Source organism: Epinephelus lanceolatus, chromosome 20 (assembly GCF_041903045.1).
Source record: "Epinephelus lanceolatus isolate andai-2023 chromosome 20, ASM4190304v1, whole genome shotgun sequence".
NCBI lineage: Eukaryota > Metazoa > Chordata > Actinopteri > Perciformes > Serranidae > Epinephelus > Epinephelus lanceolatus.
The window spans coordinates 24600879-24626108 of record NC_135753.1 but is presented as its reverse complement, the minus strand read 5'-3'; the positions used below and the strand labels follow the sequence as shown (position 1 = coordinate 24626108).

The window sequence follows — 25230 nt, the reverse complement described above, 5'->3', positions numbered from 1 at the left end:
AGTTTCCCAAGATGCCAGGTCAGGTGGCGCATTAGAGTGACTCAAAAAATAACAGGAAACTAGGACTTAAAGGACTTAAAGCAAACAATACAGTTGTAAAAATAAGTTTTAAACTTTAACTTTTTTTATCAATGATGTTTTTTTTGTAACACCTGATTTTAGGAGGTGCTGCAGCCCCCCTACATCCTGCTACCATGCCATGTGGATAAAATATTATAATAAAAATAAAAATACATATATTTATAACAATGCCTGCGTTTTTTTCACTACTATATTCCTTTAAAAGCTAATGAAAAAGACCCCTGTTTCTACCAGACATGGCCCCACAGCTAATGTTCTCATTCCACAGGAAACACCGAAACCCCCTTAATTACCGAATGCTAAAATAAACACAGTGGCTCTTTTATTAAATGCAAAAACAGTGATAGGTTCAGAAAAAAGATGCGGAAACAGAGACTCATTTGAGCCCTGCTGCTGCTGCTGCTTACCAAGGGAGACAATGTGGAAATTTTAGAAGAGTGAGTGGACTGCACAAAAGGAACACACACACACACACTTGCAGGGCCTAATGTGTGTGTATCAAAGAGGCATGGAGAATAGAATTGAGGCTGAATTACTGCCTGATGCTAAGAGAAGCTCTGTTCTTCTTATGAAAGAAGAGGATTACGGAAAAGAGAGACAAAGGGCGAGAGTTTGACTGAGAAAGACGGACACAGAAAGACGAACAGGAAGAGTGAGACAAAGAGAACCGCAGTTAAAATTTTGTGCATAAATTAAAAGTGGACTACGCCAGTTTTCCTAGTTGTTTTTCTCAGACACGAAGCAGACTGCTGACTGGGGTTGTAGATACTCACAGGGTGAAGCAACAACAACCAAAGGACAGGAAACCAACTAGCACAGTATATATGCTGCAAAACATTGGATCCAAGCACACCCCCTTATTGGAATGGCACCACCCAATGGCAGCGGCCCCCCAGCAGGACAATGTCAAAACTACTCAGGAATGACCTAATGAACATGACAAAGAGCTCAAGGTGTCAACCTGGCCTCCATATTTCTCCAGATCCCAATCTGACTGAGCATCTCAGGGACATGTCTATTCCTTGAAATCCAACTCTGATCAACGGTGAGGCCTTCTTAAATCAGACTAAGCTCTGACCTGTCGAGCCATGGACACAGCACCTCTTGGGGCGTCTGGCACCAGGGCATTGGCAGCATATCCTTTGTGTCCTGTGGGTTGCGAGGTGGGATATCGGCACGTTCTACGAATGCCTGATGGGGCTGGGATCTGGGGAACTGGGTGGGTGGCATACACATGAATGCCAGGACCTAGTGTTTCCCAGCAGAACACTGCATCGTAACAAGATGATCAATGTTCACTTCACTTGTCAGTGGTTTTAACGTTGTGGATGATTAGTGTACAACATAACCTCGTTACTGTGTGAGTGCCTAGATTTCAGTAATGGTTTCGCTGAAGCAGTAGCATGGTTCACAGTAAGCCAGGGAGCAGCTCGTTAAAGCATGAATGAAATACGATTAAATAGAAAACAAGATTACAGATTAAATTGCTTTTTTATCGGAGTTTTCCACAATATTTTTATTTTGTTACTATGCATGTGAGTGCATTTGGAGAAACTCACGCAAACAGCAGTATGGGGTAATAAGGTAGCTTTTACTTGGAAGTCTGTAAAAGGTATGAAACAACTAGGTAGATCTTAAGGCTGACGAAGAGGAATGAGCCAACGCCAAATTTTAACCACAATTTACTAATTGACAGGAGTTCATAGCCTGCAGACACAGCTGCCAGTAATAATATGGCTTTTTTTATATATGTCCTCAAAATGTTCTCTGAATAAGGTAACGGTGGCATCTGATGAGATTTAGTCTCAAGTAGAGTCCCTGCTCTATGTACTGGATTACTGGTAACAGCAAATCAACCATAACTTAGTTAAGGGTTGTTAGACCGTGACATTTCCTTCAGTTAATGAATACTGGCTCCTATCTACACAGACCACATTCCGCTATCTTCCTGTGGTACAGAAAACTATCTGTGAGCTTTCTTTAGCAACAACAGCTTGAAATTTCACTTTAATGGTATAAAACAGTTGGCTGCTCCTCCGAGGAAAACAAGGCTATAAAGATGGATGTTCAAGATTCTGAGTTTTATACGCATGCTGTAAAAATAATGAATTTTAAACAGAACTTTTCATGTGGGAACAGGGAGGATAAGAGACAGAGCGGGTGAGAGGAGGAAGTAGAGACAGAGGAAATACAGGGAGGTCCAGGATTCTAGCAGTGTGCAGAAGATAGTCTCCAATTAAATTATAAATTATCTACTCCATGCAAAATTGTACCTGAGGGGGATGCCATGGTAAGGAAATTTTCTCACTCTCACTCTAATAAAAAACATTGACCGCATAGGTGTTACCCATTACATTTAAAGAAAGATATTTGCCGGAGATGTTCAATATCTGTAGAGCGCTGTATTAAATTACTGCTAATGCAAACCGAACATCTCCTACTGTTGCAGACTCACATTAAAGATATTTAACTGGTGAAATACAAGTTGACTTCAATCATGAAGTCACAGGAAATGCAGTGTTTGTCAGTGAGATATAGGGCTGCCCTTTGAAAGTCGGAGATTCGAATCATCAATTGGTGACCAATCAGTTGACTGGGATTGCTTCAAGGCAAGCAGTCGTCGCCCCAGATTTTGCTGTGGAGTGGCCACTCTTGACTTTCACACTACTCTTTGGTACAGGCAGGTGCTGACGTGATGCAGCGGCACAGAGAAGGAGAAACCTTCTACCGTAAGACTCCAAGATATCATTATCCCCTCTCTTCTGTTTGGAGGTGGTGAATTTACAGCTCACATATTCTTAATATGACAAAATCTCTGGCTTCTGTTTGATATCTAGCGCACATTTCCGATCTGTCGTTAGCGCCATTAGCTTGTTTACTGTATTACATGAATGTCGCTTTCACACTGAAAGCTGGAGTGTGAGTGTCTGGATAGGATATTTAAAAATAGTGGGTTTGTGCGTTTAGTCCTTTTCAGGCAAGCTCAGGGGTTTAGTGTTGCTGGAGCCCAAAGGAACAACGTAATGATTGAAGATCCACTCATTAGTAAAAATCAGTCATCCAAGAGAGACAATAAAAATTAAAGTAATGATCCAAGTTGTCACATTGAAATTTAAGGCGTGTTGATGGATTCATGTTGTCATTTCATGCATTGAGTAACATTACAAGTAAATGTTACGGCTTAAAAGTTGCCGGCAGTCGGCCCATTGAATAAGGTTATTTTTTTCTCAGACTCCAGCTGCTGCAAGAGGCAGCAAAACATCCTTTATTTTATAGTTACAGTTTACTAATAAAACTCTCAGACATGAGCCTCAAAACCAGCCACAACTCAGCCCTGAACAGAGTGACCATCCTCTATTGATCAATCAACAGACTGCAGTGTTCACAGCTCCACCTTTTAGTACCAGAGCTGTGTGCTAGGTACCCCAACAGAGGGGGAACAAAAATGGGGACGGTACAGAACGGTTCCATTGGTACCATCCACAACTTTTCACAGTGGTAACAGAAAAAATGTGTACCGAACTGAACTGAACGGTACTGCTTGGTGGAATAAGGACTTATTTGACCTGCCCTGTTGTCACAGGCATGCACTGAATCGCTTACAGAATTTCATCTTTACAACAGACGGCCTTGTCTTCAAATTATTTAATAGATCATCCTGATTAATATGTAACACAGCTGAAGGCAACATTTGCATGTCCTGCAGCAAATATTTTGTTTAGTGACACCACAGCTCTATTAATAGTAATTCTTTGTACCGTACATGCCCAAATCACTTTAAGGGAAAACTGGTGACATAATCCACCTTTACTTGTGACCCTATTCTCTTTTGAAACAACAGGTCTCCAACTGGCTTGTACACTGTTTCCTCCTCTGTGCGCCATCTTGATTATCATCAAACTGAACGTACATTGTTTTAGGAAAAGTAACATTAGCTGAAATAACATATATATATATATATATATATATATATATATATATATATATATATATATATATATGTCACTGTGCCACAATTAATAAGTCCATCAATCACGTCCAAATTCAGTCAACATTACACATGCTTTTCCCCGGAACTTGCTTTTTAGCTAAACATACATTATACACTCCAGTGTGATGTCCATGCATCAACTCAAGTTTCCCTGTTTTCTTATTAGTTCCAAAATCCTGAGCATCTATTTCCACATTTCCTGGACATATTTTCAATAATTGCTCCACCTTCTGGCTTGTACCTTGAGCATTTTGGGGGAAAATGTACAAAGATGAAATGTCTTCACCAGTTTCACACCTCTTAAACAAATCTAGGTCACTTGCTTACAATGGTGTTCCTTTTGAATGTGTCCTCAATATACTTAATAACTCTGCAAACACAATTTTTCTGCCTAACAATGGTCTTTCACTCAGCAACTTTAAACACGTTACACCCCAGGTTAACACCTACAAAGTCAACATACAATGGCTTCCCTTATACTGAAGGCAACTGGAAAAAATCTCCAACAGCAATCACACTTGAATTACCAAATGTGGAAAAAAATCACCACTTTGTTTGATTTGCCATCAGTTTATGATCAGCTATTAAAATTAAAACAGGTTACTGTGTCTGGCATGCAAACTATTGATCTGTTCCCCACCCAAAGGTTCACTATTCCTTATCCGTGACCACTTATCCTGTTAAAGGTCCTGGGGCACTGGAGCCTATGCCAGCTGACATTAGGCGAGAGGCGGGTACACCCTGGACAGGTCGACAAACAGGGATAGACAACACATTCACACTCACATTCACACCTATGGCCAAATAAGAGCCACCACTTAACCTAGTCTGCGTGTCTTTGGACTGTAGGAAGAAGCTGGAGAACACGGAGAAAACCCACACTGACACGGGGAGAACATGCAAATGCTACACAGAATGCAAGTTAATTTCACGTCCGTGCCAAATGTATTATAAACAGCTGAACGGTATGTAAATTGTGTGCAGCAATGCCAGTCAGAGCATTAAAATAAACGAATGTCCTCAGGGTGACGACACAGTGTCAATAGTGACCTTGTTGTCTCGTTCTGTTGCACTCTAATTAAATGTTTCCTTCCAGTCCCTGCACCACCTGCTAAAAAAACATGAAACTGATCCAGATCTTCACCACAGATCTTATCTAAGCACCACTGTCTTAATGGATTTTACCAATCTCTGTCAATCTCAGAAGCATCACCAAATGAATGAGCATCCCCATATTAGCTGGAACTCCCTAGTGTAGTGGTTAGAGCACTCGTCTTCCATGCAGAAGGTCCAGGGTTGCTGCTCGAGTTGACATCATCAAAGGCATGCGTTCGCAAGTGGTTCCTATCACCGAATCACATGGGACCAGATTTATCTGAGCGAACGTAATAGCGGAGTCATTAATTACGGAAATTAGTTGGAAATGTCACTTTAATTGTTTCACCACACTATTTGGTTCCAAATTAAATACATTTGAAAACTGAGCTCAGTTCAGAACCAAAGATTCACGACAAGACGAGTTGAAACAGGCAACTACTTGCAATGCACCGTTCTGCAACGTTCTAAAAACCTACTGGTTCACAGCAATGCAACTAGATGAGACGGTGTATCATCTCAAACTCCCTGTACTTACAATACAATACTCTATATTTCCAGCTTTTCAGGCTCATTTTGTGGCTGAATATAATTTGTAGCTTCTTAAAATATGAATGAGGATAGTGATAGTGAGATACTGGCTACAGCTGCATTTGTAGTAGTGATGAAATGGTGAAGAACATAAAACGAGCATCAGATGGACTGTATTCATAATAAATAAACCACAATAATATAAATATCAGTAATTAGTCAATGAGAATGTGTGTTTGTGTGTGGGGGGGGGGCATACGCACATACAGCGAGCAGCAGCAGGGACCCAACATCAGACATGGGATGGAAACAGAGGGCTCAGTGGGGACGGAGCACCTACTACAGCCAGCGAACATGCTGTCCACAGCCATTTTGACTTGACCAGCAGACTTCACTACAAGCGGATCGGCTGTAGAAACAGGTGACGTGCTTTATGTTCTAAAACCAGCCGCTGGAGTTGCAGGTGACACCATCAGCCAGCTTGAGTTGAGCTCAGACGGTCAGTTCACACCGCTGCAACCTTTCTCTACAACACTCTAAAATGGTTTTTGGGCTATGGACCTGGTGGATTGGCGGCCATCTTGGATTTGAACTCTGAGAGGTCAGATTGGACTTTCCCCCCCATCTGTAAATAAACATTATGGTGTGCACTAATTATGTTGGAAATGTCATGCTTTTCTCATAAAAAGCACAATAGTCGTGGTACTCCACTGCACTATTACTCTCATCACAATTTACGTGAAATTTGACTCGTGCTACTCTTTGCTGTACAGAGCAGACATTCGGTGGCAACAATTTATCCTAACATTTGTGTGACCTGAACACTGAACACTATTATTACACTCCACCTTTATAATTCTTTTCATCCTATAATAGAATTAATTATCAGTGACACTGAGGCCTCCGTGGCTGCTGATGACAGTTGTTACATGCTGAAAACAATTACCTCATTGTGTACTGTACAGCTGATAATAGAGGGGAAATTACACACAAAATGGCTACAAAAACAGCTGACATGCGTACATAGGAAAAATAACAAAGCTCTGTTCAGAAATGAAACTGTGTTTCTCGGAACATCAGAAATAGAAGCAGGGTGAGGGGCCGACACATAAAGGTGTTCTGTGTATTAAAGCCTAAACTGCCTCCGGCCTTGTTCTACAACATGTGTGTTGGTTGCATGCAGCTGGGACGACACACATATAGAAATAGGAAACCAGATCAAAGTCCCGTGAGAAAACCATGAAACTTGTGTTCTAGTGTAAAGATGTTATATAATGCTGCTGCTGGCTTCCTTTAGTCAGGCAGAGAGGGTTTTGTCTTGTTCTGTTGCTGCCTTGTGTTCCCCCTCTTGATAAATACAGTCAGTGTACCTGCTCTTAGCTTCAGGACCATCCACAACAAGTTTTCCTCTCAAGCATTTTCCTCATCCACCCACTTCTTTGATTTATCCTTGATGATGTATCTACGCAGGAGGTGTTTCAGTAGACTCAGGGTTTGAGTTGGAATCAGCAGGTGAAAGTAAAGCTCCTTTTCATCCTGTGAATGGAAACTGGTTGCAGTATCTGACTCACACTTGGCAGGTGTAATATTGGAAACCCAGAGACAACGAGCATTGTTGAATTTGGTGTGATTTGGACACGCAACACGTTCGTTATTATCAAGCTCTGAATAAATACACGAGCAATGCTCTGTGCAGCAGCGGATTCGGGGCGTAAGGGTGTATTTCACTGGTGTTTCTGACTAGCAGTGACTTGGGTGAGTTATTCTTTGCTGCACTAAGTTAGAACACTAATTACATTACCGCCAACCAAATACCTCCGCTAATTAAATCCATGCTTGACTTTATAAGCACGGTCATGTTGTCAAAGCAAGTGACTGATGCACCTCTTTGGAGATCTTTGAATCCTTTGAACTAAACGTACACAGTAAGTAAGTAGTAAATCGTTGAGTTGCAATTTTGAAGTGCTTTGGAGACCTTTTGTTCATAATTTTAGGGTACACCGAGTTAGGAAAGCAATGTAATTCAGTATTTTTCACCCATTTTGCACCCAGGTTGATCAGGAGACAAGAAGTGTGAAGTTGTTTGTATGAGCGGTTCTCAAAAAGCAGCTGCACCACAGGCCAAACTACTGGTCCCCCAGGTTGGTACAACTGAACTTCTCGGAGTTGTACCCACATGGTTGAATGCACTTATTGTACGTCCCTTTGGATAGAAGCGTATGAAGTAATGTAATGCAATATCAAACAAAACCGCTGTTTACCTGCATGATGAACTCCCGGCGTCGGGGCATCCCCCTTTCAGAGAGCAGCAGGTATTCCGGCTCCTTCTCCTTCTTGGCCTGCTGGATCTGGGCCAGACGGCTGATGGGGTTCATGCCCTGGCCATAGTCTGGTCCCGTCTAGGGGGTAAGAGGAGACACAGGACGATCAGTGCCAACTGTTAACTTTATTTATTGTATTATCAAAATCATCTGCAGTCTACAGAGCTTAACAGATAGTTCAGTGGGTGCATATGTGTATTCTGACAGTGCTCTTTATGAGTGGACAGAAATGAGATCACACTCATCTGTAATGGATAGATGCAAAAGATATAAAGACAGGTAGATCAGCACAGGAAATGAGCAAGAAAAATGATCAGATTATATTTCACACATCTTTTAAAGGTAAGACTTTCATGCCAACTTTTACAGTCAAGTAACTGAAATAGTGACAATGAATATTCTGCCACGCTAAAGTGTTTCATGACTGACCAGGAGCGACACTTCCAAGTTGACTGTACCCTGACAAAAACGGCCCTAGATGCCTTTAGCGCATCAAAACCTGTTTTGTTTGCATGCATAACAAGACAATCTCATATCACAGGGTGACATCATAGCGTGTCTGTCTGTACACCAGGGCCCCAGCTTCCCCCAGCCCAGCTGCGGTACCTTGAGGATGGTCTTGGTACGTTTCTTGTAGTGCGTCTTGGGTTTCTCCACAACGGGGATGAAGGGCAGCTTCTTCAGGTCCTGCAGGATGGACAGAGCAGCACGCTTCTTGGACAGCTTCTTGCTGTTGCCCTCGCCCTCGGCGGAGAACTCCCCAACGCTGACACGGGTCAGGAAGCTTTTCATGTGCGGGGGGCCGCTCTCCTTCAACACCTGGGGGGGGAGACACAGAGGGAAATGAGTATGTAAATGAAACTTCCAATCAGGTTTAATGCCAGCTTTGTTGCAAGATGTTTCATGGCAAACAGATTTAGGAAAAAAAACAACGGACAGAAAAAACTGAATGAATCTGAGTGTTTTTGTCGTACATGATATGTGTGAGGGAGTGTGTGCGGCGCACTCAGCAAGCAGCTACACCAGGTGGTCCATAACATCTGTTCTCGATGGTCACAGCGCTACCCACCCATATGCGCGTTATTCATATACAAAACACACACACACACACACACAGACGTACAAACACACATACAAAAAGGAACATGTTCCTAGATGACAGTCTCTGGTGATGAGGGCTCAGTTTCCTTCCTCTAGCCTCTGGTCACCTGGGAGACCTAAAACAAACACCGGCTGGCGTTAGGTCATGCTTCTGCAATCACATCTACTTCCTGTGAAGTCCGAGAACAGTGTGAGAGTGTGTATATGTGTGTGTGTGTGTGTGTGTAGCAGGTGGGGTTCTCCCCAACCTTGTAGAGGAAAACACACTGGAGGAAGAATTAGGTTTCACACACTTACCGAGTCCAACAGCACATATTTCGCTAATGTGGACGCTTTTTCGATTCATAGCTCACCGACTTTCTCCCTCGCTCTCCCTCTAGCTGTAGCTGCTGTGTATAAATGTGTCTTTAGACTTTCTCAGCTCCCCCTCCCTCCTGTTCTCCTTTATTTGAGCTCAATTTGTGGTGCAGACAGCACAAATTGTAGCAATCAGATGCAATCTAGAAACAGTTAATTTGAACCCAGTGACCGATAAAGCAGATTAAACTGATAAGCGGAACCTTGAGCATTCCTCAAATGCTCCATACATCAACACAGACTAATACCAGACCTTGAGGGGAACAAAGGATAATGTGTGCATACCTCTCCTTCCATTCTACACAACTGTACTTACAGAAACTTGAGTTTTGCTTCAATTACACTAAAATGGCATTGCCTGACAAAAGTGGGGCATTAAAACCAAACAAAGAAAGGTAACACCTAACTAAATGTTGAGAAATAAATACAACAGACTAAAAAAATCTATCACAGTATATCCATAACTCATCCTAACCACTCCTCAAGTAACTGCAGGACATTCATGCTAACAGGGCTGACACCGGCCCCGTGTTTGCTGTCAGTGTACCTGTTAGCGTGTCAGCATTCCTGCACAATGACTTTAACTACACAGTGACAATGTGTGCTGCAGGGCAGCCTTGGAGCGCTAGCTGTCCAAGCTAACAGCCAAACTCACTCCCACCCAGGGGATCTGCTCTGGTCTTGCTCATCACAGGAAAAAGGAAATGTAACATGGCAGCTTCTTGTACGTTACAACATTCAACTGGATGGGATGCATCCAGTTTCTGAACTTCTTTTTTTTTTTTTTGACTCAGTTGATGGTGTTGATGATGACACACTGCACATCGCTGGCCCTGGTCAGATGAGATTATGTCACGTAGGGAAAATAAAATTGAGCTATTGACAGCATGTAGATGTAACTGGCGTTTGGTTACGGACCAGCAGGCGGAGGGCTCTGATGCTGATGTGGTGAATGATGAGATGTGCGGGACAGGGAGCCTCTTCAGCTGTCCTCAATTCTGTAGCTGCACTCAATCACTTGTCACTTACTCCATCTCCTTGTCAATCACAGGCTCTTCTAAACATGTGTATCTGTTCAGTTTATGTGGTTGAGCGAGATGGTAAGCAGACCAAGAAATAAACACATTTGCGTCCTCGTGGGTGAGCGGCTGAGATGATGTGAAGGCAACATTCCTGGTCTGATTCCAGCTGGGAACCTCTGTTACATGTCAGCGATTGTTTGTTGGGTAATCAGGGGATTATCTACAAAGTTAATGGTCCCTGCCAATAAAAGTCCAGCACATAACCCCTGTAAAACGGCATACTGTCTACTTTACACTTTGGTTTTTGTACAGATTTAACGAACAAGATTAGAGCTGCAATGATCAGACAATTATCAATCGACAGAAAATTAACTGGCTGATAGATAGGATGATAGAAAAGCAACAGAAACTAAAAAAAAAAAAAAACACTCGTTACAACCAAGGCACCATAGAAGATTGGATTTCTGCAGAATTTGGTGTAAACAACATGAAAGCATGGATCCATCCTGCCTTGTATCCATCCTGCCTTGTATCCATCCTGCCTTGTATCAACGGTTCAGGCTGCTGGTGGTGGTGTAATGGTGTGGGGGAGATTTTCTTGGCACACTTTGGGCTCCTTAGTACCAACTGAGCATGGTTTAAACACCACAGCCTACCTGAGTATTGTTGCTGACCGTGTCCATCCCTTTATGACCACAGTGTACCCATCTTCTGATGGCTACTTCCAGCAGGATAACGCACCATGTCACAAAGCTCAAATCATCTCAAACTGGTTTCTTGAACATGACAATGAGTTCACTGTACTCCAATGGCCTCCACAGTCACCAGATCTCAATCCAATAGAGCACCTTTGGGATGTGGTGGAACGGGAGATTCACATCATGGATGTGCAGCCGACAAATCTGCAGCAACTGTGTGATGTCATCATGTCAATATGGACCAAAATCTCTGAGGAATATTTCCAGCACCTTGTTGAATCTATGACACCAAGAATTAAGGCGTTCTGAAGACAAAAGGAGGTCCAACCTGGTACTAGTAAGGTGTACCTAATAAATTGGTGAGTGTATTTATCACACAAATGTGAGTGTTACATCGACGTTCTCCTCTAACTGTCTGCTAGAAAGCGAATAAACAGCTTAGTCCTGTATTTTTAAATTGGCACTGGGATGATTTTGTTTTTAACTAATGAACCCAATGACACCATCCCATTTAGTGATTTATTGTAACATAACATTCAGATTACTTTTTAATTAAGAATTAATGGTAATTTGTTTTACAGAGACAAAAGGTCAAGCGGGCGTGTTACTAACTCACTGCTCTTTGGTTTAAGGACTTTTGTTGTCTACTTATCCAAACTAAAATCCACAAACGTGCAAGAATACTGCAAAAAAGTGATGGACAAGTGTTTCACTGTTAAGACTCATTTGTGCTGTCCAAAGTGGAAACATGCAGTTACTAACAGAAAGCAAAAACATCAGATGTGCCCTGTATATGTATATGGTACAGTCAACAAAAGAGCATGAGACAAAGTGTGTATCTGTGCGCACATGTCACACACTCTTGGCCCGGGATGGCGGCAGACGAGCTGCAGTCAGTCTCCTGGCAGACGACACGGGATCTGCGCCACACCGATGGGATTTCAGCACTTCCATTCATTTACACGCACACCCACACACACATACATGCAAACAAACACACAAACACACCCGTCTAGCACCTAATCACAAGGATCAGGTTGTACACAGGAAACACTTGGTAATTCAATGTTGATTTTTTTTCTCTCTCCTCAATCCCCTTCTCTTCTTGTCGCTTCATCTCTTCTTTTCTCTAACATGGGAGGCCTTCTCTTCGGCTTCTCATAGAGACATTAATACCCTGAGCAGTCTGAGGATCCGTGCATGCGAGACCTCAGGTACTCTAGAAGAGGAGGCTATGGGAGCAGGGTAGGACAATAGTGGGGACTGGTAGAGGGAAGAAAGGCTCTTTTGTGACGAGCAGTGGATGGACAAGCCCTGAGGGAAGCTGCTTCTTGTAAGATGGGTGGTTCTTGGCCCGGACCCTCTTCTCTTGTGTCCTCCTTGGAAAGGGAGCCTCCGATCCAACACACAAGCTGTGATTTATAGATTGGTTCCTCTTTGATGCTGACATCTGTTTGATATTGCCTGACGGGGGGATTAAATGAGCCAACTGGCTCTCAGGGTGGCGGCGACCCTCATCGTTGCAGAGGGGTGGGAAAGTAGACACTCGCTAGCAGTGACTCACGGGTAATTTCATGCCCCAGTAAGGGCAGGGATGAGATGATGTGAAAACATGGCTGCTGTGAACGCCTTTCACAGGAGAGATGACCGTTTTGGTTTTGTGTAGGATGCGTGAATGTTTAACTGTGTGTGTATGTGTGTGTGAGTTTGACTGGGGGTGTGGGAGTGTACCATTTCTTCTCAGTGCATCAAAGAGGACACGGTAAAGAAGATGTGACACAACAGTGCAGGAGATGAAGCCAGACTTTGTCTAATGAGTTATAATGTAATGGACCCAATGGGTGAAAAAAAAAAAAAAGACCCACAGAGACGTGTAATTCACACTTGGTCTCTAGCCACAGCGTACGCATGCAACACGCTGATTGAGGATGAAAGTGAGACTGCTGGAGAGCCATCAGGGGTATGAAGGGAAGAGAGAGGTATGTAATGCCAGCAGAGGGAGGGGATAATTGGCTGGATGCAGCTTGGCCTTCAGACAGTTTAGTTTGACATGGCACAGAAAAACAAATGTGGCGTGACTGATGTGCAGAGATGGAGAACAAAACTAATCAACTAACAGTTTTGGAGTGCAAAGAAAATGAAAAGACGGCACTTGGGAGACAAAACTGTTTGCTTGACGTGTTTCCAGCCTCTCTCCACTTTAAATCATGCATTTACAGCACGGGGAAAAGGCTGAACGCTGTCGTCGCTGCAGGCACACAAATCACCACTTGTGTAACAGGCAAAGAATAGCTGTTGACGGAGATATGGATGGATGGTTGAAACGAAGACAAAGTGGAGAGAAGTTACTGATTTACTGCCCATCAGACGGCAGTAGTGAACAGTCTCCAGACTGACAGTGAACAGAGTGTTTGGAGAAGTGTGGCTGTGGTCTGCTTTTAAAAAAACCACCACTGTCAGCTTCCAATTTGGAGGGTCTGAAAATGAAAGCAGCGTAATTGCTGACAGTGACAAAGACATGACAGATAATGAGTCACATCAATCCAGATTTAGCTGGCTGAAATTATTAATAGCAGTTCCAGGAAGGATAGCCATGTCATGCTCTGATGAGCAAATGCGTTTTCTGACGAAGATGAGAAAGGGGGGTGAAAGGGAGGATTGGACAGCTTTCCAGATAATTTCTGCAATGTTGTGTAAACTCTTATTAGCAAGCAACGTCAACAGCGTGAAAAGAGTCTCCTTTCCTTCCTTCCATCCCTGTCTCAGCGTTTCCTCTCACCCCCATCCGCCTATCCGTCTAGCCTCAACAGGCAGCCACCCCTCTGTGTGATTTTTGGGAGTGATGGTAGGAGAGGTGGAAGGCAGGGATTCTGTGGAGGAAGGGAGGGGGCACGCAGAGTAAACTGAGCCTCCCTTGTTTTTGGCACCTTGCAGAGCGCAGTAGAAGAAGAGGGCCCGATTGGGGAGGGAATATTGGATGCGTCAGCTGAGATACGGCGAACGCCAAGGAGAACAGACCCTGTAGGTCATATGAGGACACACTCAACTTTTTTATGGTTGTGGAAAAGTTGGGGACAGTGGCTCTAGTGGTTAGAAAAGCAGTGGTAGGGTTACCTGTGATTCCCAGATCAAAACTGCCAGGCATAACTAAAACACTGAGCAAAGCTGTTTGGGACTCGTCTTATCTAGTGGTACGTGCCAGTAGGAGATTGTGGCAGCACTGGGCATCCCCCAGCTGAATTTCTCAAGGTCACCAACCCTCCTGTTTCTCAGAAGCAGCTGTGAATAAGAATATGTTCTGGCTGAACAAACAAGCCAATGCAGAGGTGGCTTAAGATTCATTTCCTCTAATGGTCACTTCATGCTGGGTGTTAAACTGACTAAGAATGTACTGATGTGAGAAGGAAAATCCCAAAGATGTTTTTCTACAAAGTATCACACACATTTTTAAATAACCTGCAGCTGTTCACCTCCTCTGAATTAATCACTGCCTTTGTTCAAGTTTTAAGACATCTTATACACTTGAAATAAAATGAAACAGGAGCGCTCTGTCACACTGCAAAGGTCTTTTTGATCGCAACAGATGAGACGCTGTGAAGATCTGGCTCAGCAGATGACAGTGATGGAATGATTGGGCTCACTGTTCCAGTACAGAAATGACAACGAAACACAGCTCAGTCACAAATAGCTCAGAGTACAAGCAGCACTGCTGGTCAAGTGCTGAATTTCACTTCATTAAGTCTGAAAATCTCCAGCTGGAAACACTTTTTATTTAATGCACTGAAATTGAGGTAATTTGATGCTTGATACTAAGCAGCTGGACTTGTATTTTAATGTCAATAGCTCTGTATTGTTTGCCCCAATGATTCCCATCATAAGTTATTTAAGTGATGAGCACGGGGCAACAGTTCTGCCTCTGTGTCTGCCTCTTAGCAACATCCTGCGGCTGGAAACCACAACAGATCACACAGCTAGAACCTACTGAATGAAATTTTTATTTTTGTCTTTTAACTAATTTGATTCAATCATGCTGTAATTCTGTAAACTGTGCAGGACCCAATGTAGACAGTAAACAGAGCAATGTAATGTAATATAACAGAATAAAGGCATTTGGCTGATTTGAGGAGGTGTCAGAAAGCAAAGGGTATTGTAACAGATATTCAATAACCACAGGGTTCACACTCAACTTCTTTAATTTCCGGAGACTTTTGCACCTTTACTAGATTCATCATTATAAGTTTTTATTGGTTATGATGTGGAGGCAGGCACTTTTCAAGCCCACAAAATTTAATTTCGTATTCCAGTTCAGATGCCAAGTTTCATATGTCAAGTTGAATTACAGAGAAAATTGCGCAAAATAATGCAAGATATTTCAATTTTGTTTTTATTATGTAGCACTGAAGCCAAACACAACAACGTCTTAGGTGTGATTAAACTTTTGGTAACCTTATAAAAGTCTGATTTTGTTTAAATTTTCTTCACAAAGAAAGATGTACAGGGATGTCTAATAATCTAGTAAGTCATATTTAATGTTTCCAGAAAGTGTAGGAATAAATGTTTCATTCAAACACTGCAGCTAAAAAATAAGACTTAAAGAAGAATATTGGATGTTAAAAAACAGGTTTACAAAAAAATATAAGCGACAAATGCACAAGGCTGACTAAGGAATCAGTTCCACAGTACTGAATTATCGTCATTGATCGTCACTTTATCAGCTGAGTCACCTCCAAAAGCAATGGGACTACGTCACTAAGACACATGCCAATGTTCTTCATCAGTCCAGAAACACATGGAACTTCACACCATCAGAGTTTCCACAAGCCTTAAAAAGGCAGTGATCTATCTTAAACTTCCTGTGCACATCGTTTTTTTTTACTCTCTTTAAGATAAGCGACCTCACTATCGGGAAATTAAGAAAAAATGGGTAAACACGCACATCCTTGTTCAGATCTTATTTCCTCATCATTAGGAGACTGAGCGTTATCAGTGTGACTCCTTCAATGAGTTGTTTAGTTTTGTAATACATCATGACAACACATTTCCTATCTGCATGGCCTATTCTCATAATTGTTGTTTTTTTCTCACCTCGAAGTTGACAGATAAGTTCCTCTTCAGGGCAATTTCATAGACCAGGCTGATCTCCGATTTGCTGGCATCAGTGCCTTCCTCAGTCTCGCTTTTTTCCTCTGGGCTCTGGAAAAGAAGGAAAAAAATCAGAGTTTGTAAGTTTCTAAATGGTCTATTGTTCTGTAATACTAGTTTAAGTAATGCATTAAATATTATTCATGAACTGTTCAGTATGTCCAGAACTCAAAGGTGTGAGAGCTACCTGAAAAGCTTATTACGTTATGTTAGATAAACTACTTCTTTCAGGTTTGCCTGGCTCATATAACTGGCATCACTGATATGGTGAACACAAAAGAGAAGCCAAAGCTGGAAGAGCCTCTGACATCTGTATCTCTTAGATTAGACCACAGAGAAATGTGGCCACGGTTCAACTAACTAAATGCCAAGTTACATTATGTCTGTGGAAATAGCTATAATTAAAGAGGCTAATTCATTTGAAATGGCATCACCAAGGTGTCTCTTCACAGCAAGGTGTTTTCCTAATGGCAATAATAAATGCTATAAAGAATGCTACATGTATGAAACCATATTCAGCTGTAGAGAACACAAAGTGCTTGACACTTGCTATCTTCATGTGCAGGTATTTTTATTTAAGTTGGGTCAATACTGAGAGATTGTCTTTTATTTTCTTTTGGATGACTGATCGGTACAAATGCCTGAGTTCTTCAACATTTGACGCAAGTATTGTGGTTAATGTCGAGGTTTTTCTTAATAAATGGAAAGACTAGAATTACTGCCTTGCAGTTAAATGCCTCCACCAGTCATGTTGCAGTTTATGCCCATATCTGTCCAGACTCATAATGTATGTAGTGAAGACTTTGAAGAAATCAAATAAAAGGTGTTAAGTGTATTATTTGTGGAAATATATGATTCCAGTGAATAATTTCCAGTGAGAAACACTTTCGGTATGGTACCTTTGGAACCAAAAGTAACCCTTCAGACATGGTACCTAGACCCTAGGTCCATTTAGCGTTTCCACTGCAAACAGTACCCTTAATTGTGGGCAGGGTTGTTGTCACTCACTGCTCTGTCCAGCACTCACTGTATTTCCTCATTACTGGTGACACACGTGGAAATCTGCACCTGGATTATTGTCCACAGAACGAGGCTGCATGCTGACAAAATAAAACAGGCTACAATGGCTACGGTTACATGATGGCTTCTCATTCGGAATGAAATAAATCTGAATGAAATCATTTGGAATTAAAGTTTTTCCAGGTAGTTTACATGGGAAATATTCATTCCGAATGAGGGTTTACATGGGAGATCAGTTCAATCGCCTTTATTCAGGTCTGTGCAAGGTTTGGGCCAGGGAACGTTTCTGATTGGATAGGGGGCAGGGCAGATGTTACGTGTTTACGTTCACCAGATGAAAACACTGTAGTCCTCGCTCTGGATAACAAGATGCTTGACGACGCCGTTCTTAGTGCCTTTTTCGGTTGTGTTTTGCTTATATTCTTGAAGCAGCAGTACGACAACAACCTTGTTCTGCTAATGCTTCATCTGTTGAGGAGGAGAAGAGAGGTAGAAGGTTGAAGAAGGGAGATAGAAGACCGTGCTGTGGCGAATGGAAACCGGTGAGTGCAACAAGTCTGACTGCTCTATCTCAGCCCGTTGCTATGCAGCCCGTTGCTATGCAGCCCGTTGCTATGCCCGCTATATACGTCATCGCGCCAGAAGGGCAAGGAAACGAGCATGCGCAGAAAGACCGGAATGAACTTAAAGAGGAATGAGTGTATACATGCACACAAAATTCTTTCATTCGGAATGACAAACGGAATAAACCACCCCCTTTAATCGGATTTAATTTTCAATCGGAATTACCGTTTACATGACCACTTTTAATCGGAATGGCCTTTCATTCCGATTAAAAGTGGAATTAAAATGTGCATGTAAACGTACTGAGTGAGAGTCTCTCTCCATGGGATATTTGAAAATAGTGGGTTTGTGCATTAGTCCTTCTCAGGCAAGCTCAGGGGTTTAGTGTTGGTGTAGACCAACATTTTTGTCCCTTCTTCCCCCTCCAAGTTAGGATTAGAATATATGCAGTTCACATAACCTGGTCAAAATAAATATATATAAACACTTGAAGATCCACTCATTACTGAAAGTGTATGCCATATAAACACGAAAGTAATGGTCAAAGTCGTCACAGTGAAATTTAAGGTGTGTTGATTGATTGACGCTGTCACCTCATACATTGAGTAACATTACAAGTTAATGTTCCACCTTAAAAGTTGCCGGCCATCACCCCAGTGAATGAAATTATTTTCTCAAACTCCAGCTGCTGTGAGAGGCAGCAAAACATCTTTTCATTTTATAGTTACAGTTTACTAATAAAACTCTCCACAGTATGAACAGTGATTACATGAGCCTCAAAACCAGCCACAACTCAGCCCTGAGCAGAGCGACCGTCCTCTACTGACCAATCAACAGACTGCAGTGTTCACAGCTCCACCTTTTAGTACCAGATCTGTGTGCTAGGTACCCCAACAGAGGGGGGACCAAAAATGGGGACGTATGGAACGGATCATTTGGTACCATGCACAACTTTTCGCTGAACCGTACCATACTGCTTGGTGGAAACGGAGCTTATGTTTAAAGAGACTGATAAACATGGTGCATTAACAATCAGCTGAACCTCAATATCAGAAAAACCGAGCTTGTGGTGGACGACCGGGGGAAAAGATAGAGCACAAAGTTGGAGCCATGACAGTAGACAATGTTTCAAATATGGATGTTGCTGCAACGAAGCGACAAATTCTAAAACGTGGATACTTCACACTAGCTTAGATCGGGCCCAAAAAATTCAGCCCGACCTGGCCTGAGCCCGTGCATGTTATGTCCGGGATCGGCCCGGCCCGTCCAATTAACTGTAATTATGGGCCCGAGCCTGATTTAAACCTGACATTTTTCACTAAGTTGGCTGTTATAATTAACGCTAAGGACACACCGAGCACGTTAATGCTGCGGAAGTCCTGCGAGTGTATTCGCAGGCGCTTGACTGTCCACACAGGCAGCACATTTCTCCTGCAGTCTCCGCGCCGGTTAAACATCAACTCCACTCGTCTGTTCCCGTCAGTACTCGTTTTTTCACTTCAACAGGTCATTTTAAACATGGGTAAGTCCATATTTTCATCGTTTTTTATAACGTAATAAGTTAATGAGAATTTGTCATTGCATGTCCATGTATTGAGCGTGTTGGGCGGGCCCAGGGTGGGGGGTCCCGGCCCGACCCGGCTTGGGCCCACGAGCCGGGTCGGGCCGAGCTCGGGCAGAGAATCTAAGCTCTACTTCACACACATCTTTAACCCTGCAGCACAGAAGATCGAAACTATCACCACCTAAGGTCAGTGTCACTAATTCAGTATCTGACCAAATGTCTCCAGTTCTACTTAGTTTAGCGTTGAATAATGGCCAAAACAATATGATGTCATAGTGAAGCTGACCTTTGGCCTATTGAAAATAAAATGTAATCACTTCTACATTTTATCCTAGTAGACATATGTGTGAAATTTTGTCATTATTAGGGTGAGAATTCTTGAGTTATGGCCAAAAACATCTTTTGTGAGGTAACTGTGACCACCCAAATCTCATCAGTTCATCCTTGATACCAAGTGGCCGTTTGTGCCAAATTCGAAGAAATTCCCTCCAAGCGTCACTGAGATATCATGTTAACGAGAATGAGACTGACAAGACAGGCAACCCAAAAACATAATGCCTCCTTCCACAGCTGTTGCCAGTGCGGGGGCTTAAAAATGCACTTTTTGTTTTCCCTGCTTTTATGTACCAAAGAATACCAAACTGTGACCCTAAAACTATGGCAAATATCAAACCAAGAATTACACACCTACAGGATGGATGTCGGCCAAGCTGCTGCAACAAGAAGCCTGTCTGTTTTCTGGCTACGATCTTTATCTGATACAGGATTGAGAACTCAGTATTCCAGGACATGACTGGTGGTCCTCTGTCTGTACAGGAAGGTCTCTTTAAGGGGTGGTCTGGTGAATAGGAGAATCTTTGTACATATTAACGCTGATGTAGATTGTCAAATTGTTATTTGTGAACATTAAGAGCTGTCTCTCCCTGTAAGAGAAATAGAAGAAGGGCTCAAATTTGGAAAAGAAAAGACAGTTAAGGTCATTGGGAAAGCACCAGCAGGTTTCAGTGGGATAACCACAGATTATTATTTCATTCACAGACCTAACAGCATCGCTATGTTAAAAATTTGAATATCCTTTTCTCAATCCACAAAATTTGCCGCCCATGAAACTATGAAGTAATTCTGGACTTAATATCAGATGACTCAGGTTTAAGCCTTCAGTCTGCAGCCCTCTGTAAGAATGATGGTTTGATTCACCTCTGAACAGGACTCTTGGTATTGGTCCCTCTTACTAATAAAAAAACCTAGTTCACGCTATAGAGATCATATCATCAGCTATACAACAAGGGGCTTTCGGTGCCAATTGTCTATGGGAATGCAGAGCGCTGTCTCGATCTTTATCTTCTCATGTCCAGCTCTTTGTCTGATTATGTCTCAATGGCTGCGGTCTTTCCCTTTGGGCTTCTTCCCTTCTCCTGCTTCATTGTGTGACCTGATACGACGCATGATTCATACTGCGAGTTCTCTTGGATTTCACAGGAAACGGTCACGTGGTGCAATGCACCTACCGCACCGAGCGAAAGACCTCACATTGGCAAGAGGTGTGTTTATGTGTGTGCGGTGCTTTGTTTTGTGTTTGCTTATACGTACATTTCCTGTGTTGTATTGTACGAGGACATGAGAGAAATCTGAGAATCCAAAGGGCGTCATCCATTCTCCCTCCTTGAACTGTTTATTATAATTCTAATATCCATTCATGGTTTCACGGTTACGTACCCCTGTATCCCTGTTTCAAGCATTCTTAACGTGTCTGATTAATAGTGTGAATCCTCTCTCAAGGCTGCATTTAAAAGGCAGCCGGGTGTAGATGTCCGCATCTGTCTGTGGGTGTGTATTAGTGTGCAGACCGGAATGACCAAGTAGACTGGAGACCTTCCTGTGACAAAGACAAATAGAGGGCTAAATCTGACTTTGGTGCTGCTTCTACTTATGAATCTATTGGACGGAGAGTCCTGGGAAAAGTATAAACAAGTGATGATATATGGGTTCTTCACTTGCTTTGAGACATGAACTCTCACGCCGAAGGAGTCTGAATGAACAGTGACTGTGGGCGAACAGAATGCTTCACATTCACATCAATACTCCTGAGCAATCAATTTCGTAGTGGGGCAAAAGGATTCTAGATCAAACGATGGGAAGAAGAGGCTCCCAATGGACCGAACGACCTAGTTCTTGGAAAAGTAACTGTTTGTAAAAGGTAACAATTTCACAGATCTAAACACATCCTCGTTCACACAATCCATGCCATGACCTTGCAACCTTTTTCCTAGAAAGTAATGATAGCCAGTCGAACCACTGACTGTGAAGTAATCAACATGCTTCTTTTCAAGACAACAAGAGTACTTGTTAAACAGCAGACATCACAATTTTAATATCATCTAAACCAACTGGCAGGGATTTACAACTTCAGTCAGCAGTTTCATTATATAATCTTTATTGCCTGAAGCCCTGTTAAGTTGGAGGAGCTCTTTTGTGTTTCCTAGGGTTACATATTGTTGCTCTACCTGTGTATAAACACAACGCAGTTAGGGCGTCACCGATATATACCTGTGGTCTTCCTCAAAATACTGATTTGACAGCCTATGGTTAAAAAGAACACTTTTAGCCCAAGGGCGTCCACACATCTACACATGTAAGAGCATGCACACACACACAAACACACACACACACACACACACACACATACTCACGTGGAGACAGGATGACAGACATGTACTGTAGACACAATGTGCCTCAATTTGTAAAGCAAGACTCAGAAGCAGCAGCAAACAAAGAGCACATTTATGGAGGCCGACGCCACAAGACAGCGAGTCAGGCAAGTGAGAGGAGCCAAAGCGTTTTGAATAACCATCGGCGATGCCAGGCGGTGAGGATATGGGGTAATTTGATTTCCGGTGGGAGATGATAACAACAGTTAACAGCTATGCCTAAGGGGAAACTCTGGAAAGGTACAGTGACATTGGGAGCAGGCGGACTGAAAAAGGACAAATTGAAAAACAGAGAAAATACACTCCTGCCAGGCACAAACAAAAACTGTCCAGACCGCAAGGCTTAAATTATACATCAGAGTAATTAGAGCTGAGGCGGATTTGGACTCAATCTGATGAAAGGTGGTTATGCATTTATCTTAGTATCCACAAAAAAACACTGCGTAACACTCTCAGTAGAGCCTCTGTGGGGAGAGCATGTACAGATCAGCAGCACAAATCCTTTGACTTTTCATTAAGGCAAGAGTTTTAAAGCGGGAGGGGGGGTCGAGCAGAGAGACAGTCATGTGAGGTGAAAGCAGTTACAAGGTGACGAATGTGCTGCAGGGATGAGGTTGGAATGACTGGAGGACATTTTAAGTGGAGAGTGGTTTGACCTCTTGAGAGCCGGAAGAAAAAGGTTTTAAAATTTTGATTTTACAGAAGTATTTCACTGCTGGAAAGATGGTCTTTTAATAAAAAGCATTGTTGTCAATGCAGAAGACGGACAGTAATACTTTTGAAATTGGTTCAAAATGACCACAGAAAACAGAGGAAAAGGGCTGTGGCATTTGCTTTTACTCAACAGGTTGAAAATCTGTTACTACAAGAATACACTGCAATGGACCAATAAATGCTCATGCTGGTGTATGACGTAACGCGAACTTGTCCGATTTGACACAGGAAACAATATGGCAGCCAGCTGGTAACAAACAATCTTGAATAACAGCTAAACAGTGAGTTAAAATATGTTTCTAAAAACAACTGAGGTGAGAAATGGGCAACAGAATATGCTGTCATTATTGATCAGCGCTGCTTAGTTTTACCGTCTGATCTTTTTTTCAACCTCTGTTTTTTACAATACAGGAAACAGAATGAAGTCCACTTCCTGTTTACAAATTCTCATATTACAACTAAACAGTGCACTAAAATATGTTTCTGATAACATTTTAGGCAAGAAATACACAGTAACAGAATTTTGGTTTATATTTGATCAGCACTGCCTAGTCTTACCGTTTAATCTGAGTTTGGTTTGCATTTGAGAGAGACAGAGAGAGGGGCGACAAGAGCTGAAGAAATGTAAGAAACATATCACAAAGGATTTTTTAAGTGGACATCAGGTCAATCTTCTCCAACATTACAGTATATTCCCATTACATAATTACATTAACTTTTAAGAAATGTAATATTAACGGTATTGTGCATGCTTTACACTGATTATACAAAGTGTGTGTGCATGTGTGTGTACAAGACAAACAACCTCTGTTTACTGTCCCTCGAATCTGTATTAACAAACTAAAACTTCAGAACCCTGCTTTGCAGCTTATATCAGAAGTCCATTTAAGCTTTTATGGCAATAAAAATGTTCTGAAGATGGTGACAAGGATTCTCAGAGTGGAAGTCAACAAGCGCTTGTTAGACAACTTCTGGTGCGCACTGCTGCCATAAATCTTCTTGTTTCTAAGCGCTTCTGTGTGTGTGTTTACCTGTGGTGGCCGTTCAGGGATGGGTTCATTGCGCAGGGCTTGCAGGGCCTTCATGGCAGCGTTGTGTCTGGCTGCTTGGCGGGTGCGTCCCTCGCCAATAAACTCATGGCTCCCCACAGACAGCTGCACATAGAAGATCTTAGGAACGGGATAATGGTACCTGGAATGATCAAAACAACAGAAACGAGAAAGGAATATTCATTTTAAGCCTCCTAAATTGGTTTATTAAAAAGCATACATATATCTATAAATACATGAAAAACAAGGGAAGGAGAAGGCTCGGACATTATGAGCTAAGTTATCAATTCACACCGTTTACACTGTTCCCAAATTAAAGGCCCACCACTTCATCAGGGTCAATTACTACACAATAGCCTGTTGGCCAACCACTTGACTGATGCCTTGCTATTGAAGCTCAGCTCAGGGATGGCAAACAAAGCACAGGGACATATATATCCTCTCCTCTTTCTTCTGGCCCCGAACATAGATTTTCCTCTCTTTCTTTGGGTCCTGACAGAGCGGGACTGAGCTGTCACAGCGCAGATTTAGAGGTCTGCGAGTCCGCGTGTGTGATACCCCCTCCTGGGTCAGGGGGAGAAGGGCTGAGAATGTCTGCCGGACCGAGGACAAGGAATGAGAAATAGTGGGAAAGCTAACAAGAGAGGAGAGGAATCCAAACTTTTTAATATCCGCCTCCTTGTCCTGTTTCTTCTCCGCCAGTATACACTTATATTCACAAGGACAAACAGCCACCATATGTAGTAGATATAAATGGATAGCAAGGGATGAGGTTCATGATACTATGTCTTGAGTCTAAATGTATTTAATAATTTCATGTTTTGAAAAGGCATTGAGCTTTTGAAGAGAGAATAAAAAATCAGCAGTTAGTGAATGTGGTGGAGTTTATCAAAACAAGCTTTTTTAACAAAGACTGTTAAAATAATGGATGAAGCAAATGCAAAGTCAGCATTAGCTGACGAGCTTGGCATTTTGGCCACTGCCATCTTGTATTTTTGGAGCCAGAAGTGACCAGATTTGGACGAGAAGGTGGAGCTGTGGATGAGTGAGGGTTGGATCGGATAGACTGCCTCACAGACAGCCTGTCACTCAGTGGCCAAACCCAGAATTACACGTAACTTTGTTTAAAGAAAATCTAAATGGGTGAGTGATATAAAATTCAGAGACCAAATCTGTTGTTTGTACCAGGCTGTAGACATGTGTATTACTGCTGTAAAGTGGGACATTTTAACATTCGGGTCTATGGGGATTGACTCGCTTCCGTAGCTGACC

General features: G+C 42.4%; 1 protein-coding gene across 1 annotated transcript in view; it reads right to left on the bottom strand.

Moving 5' to 3' along the window:
• Positions 1-25230, bottom strand: part of stau2 (staufen double-stranded RNA binding protein 2) — a 128972-nt gene that overhangs the window by 76099 nt on the left and 27643 nt on the right. The window contains exons 6-9 of the mRNA XM_033639159.2: positions 23941-24100; positions 16283-16390; positions 8626-8838; positions 7960-8097 (exon numbers count right to left, since the gene is read on the bottom strand). Of these exons, the coding sequence (XP_033495050.1) occupies positions 7960-8097; positions 8626-8838; positions 16283-16390; positions 23941-24100 (619 nt within the window). The remainder of the gene's footprint in view (positions 1-7959; positions 8098-8625; positions 8839-16282; positions 16391-23940; positions 24101-25230) is intronic.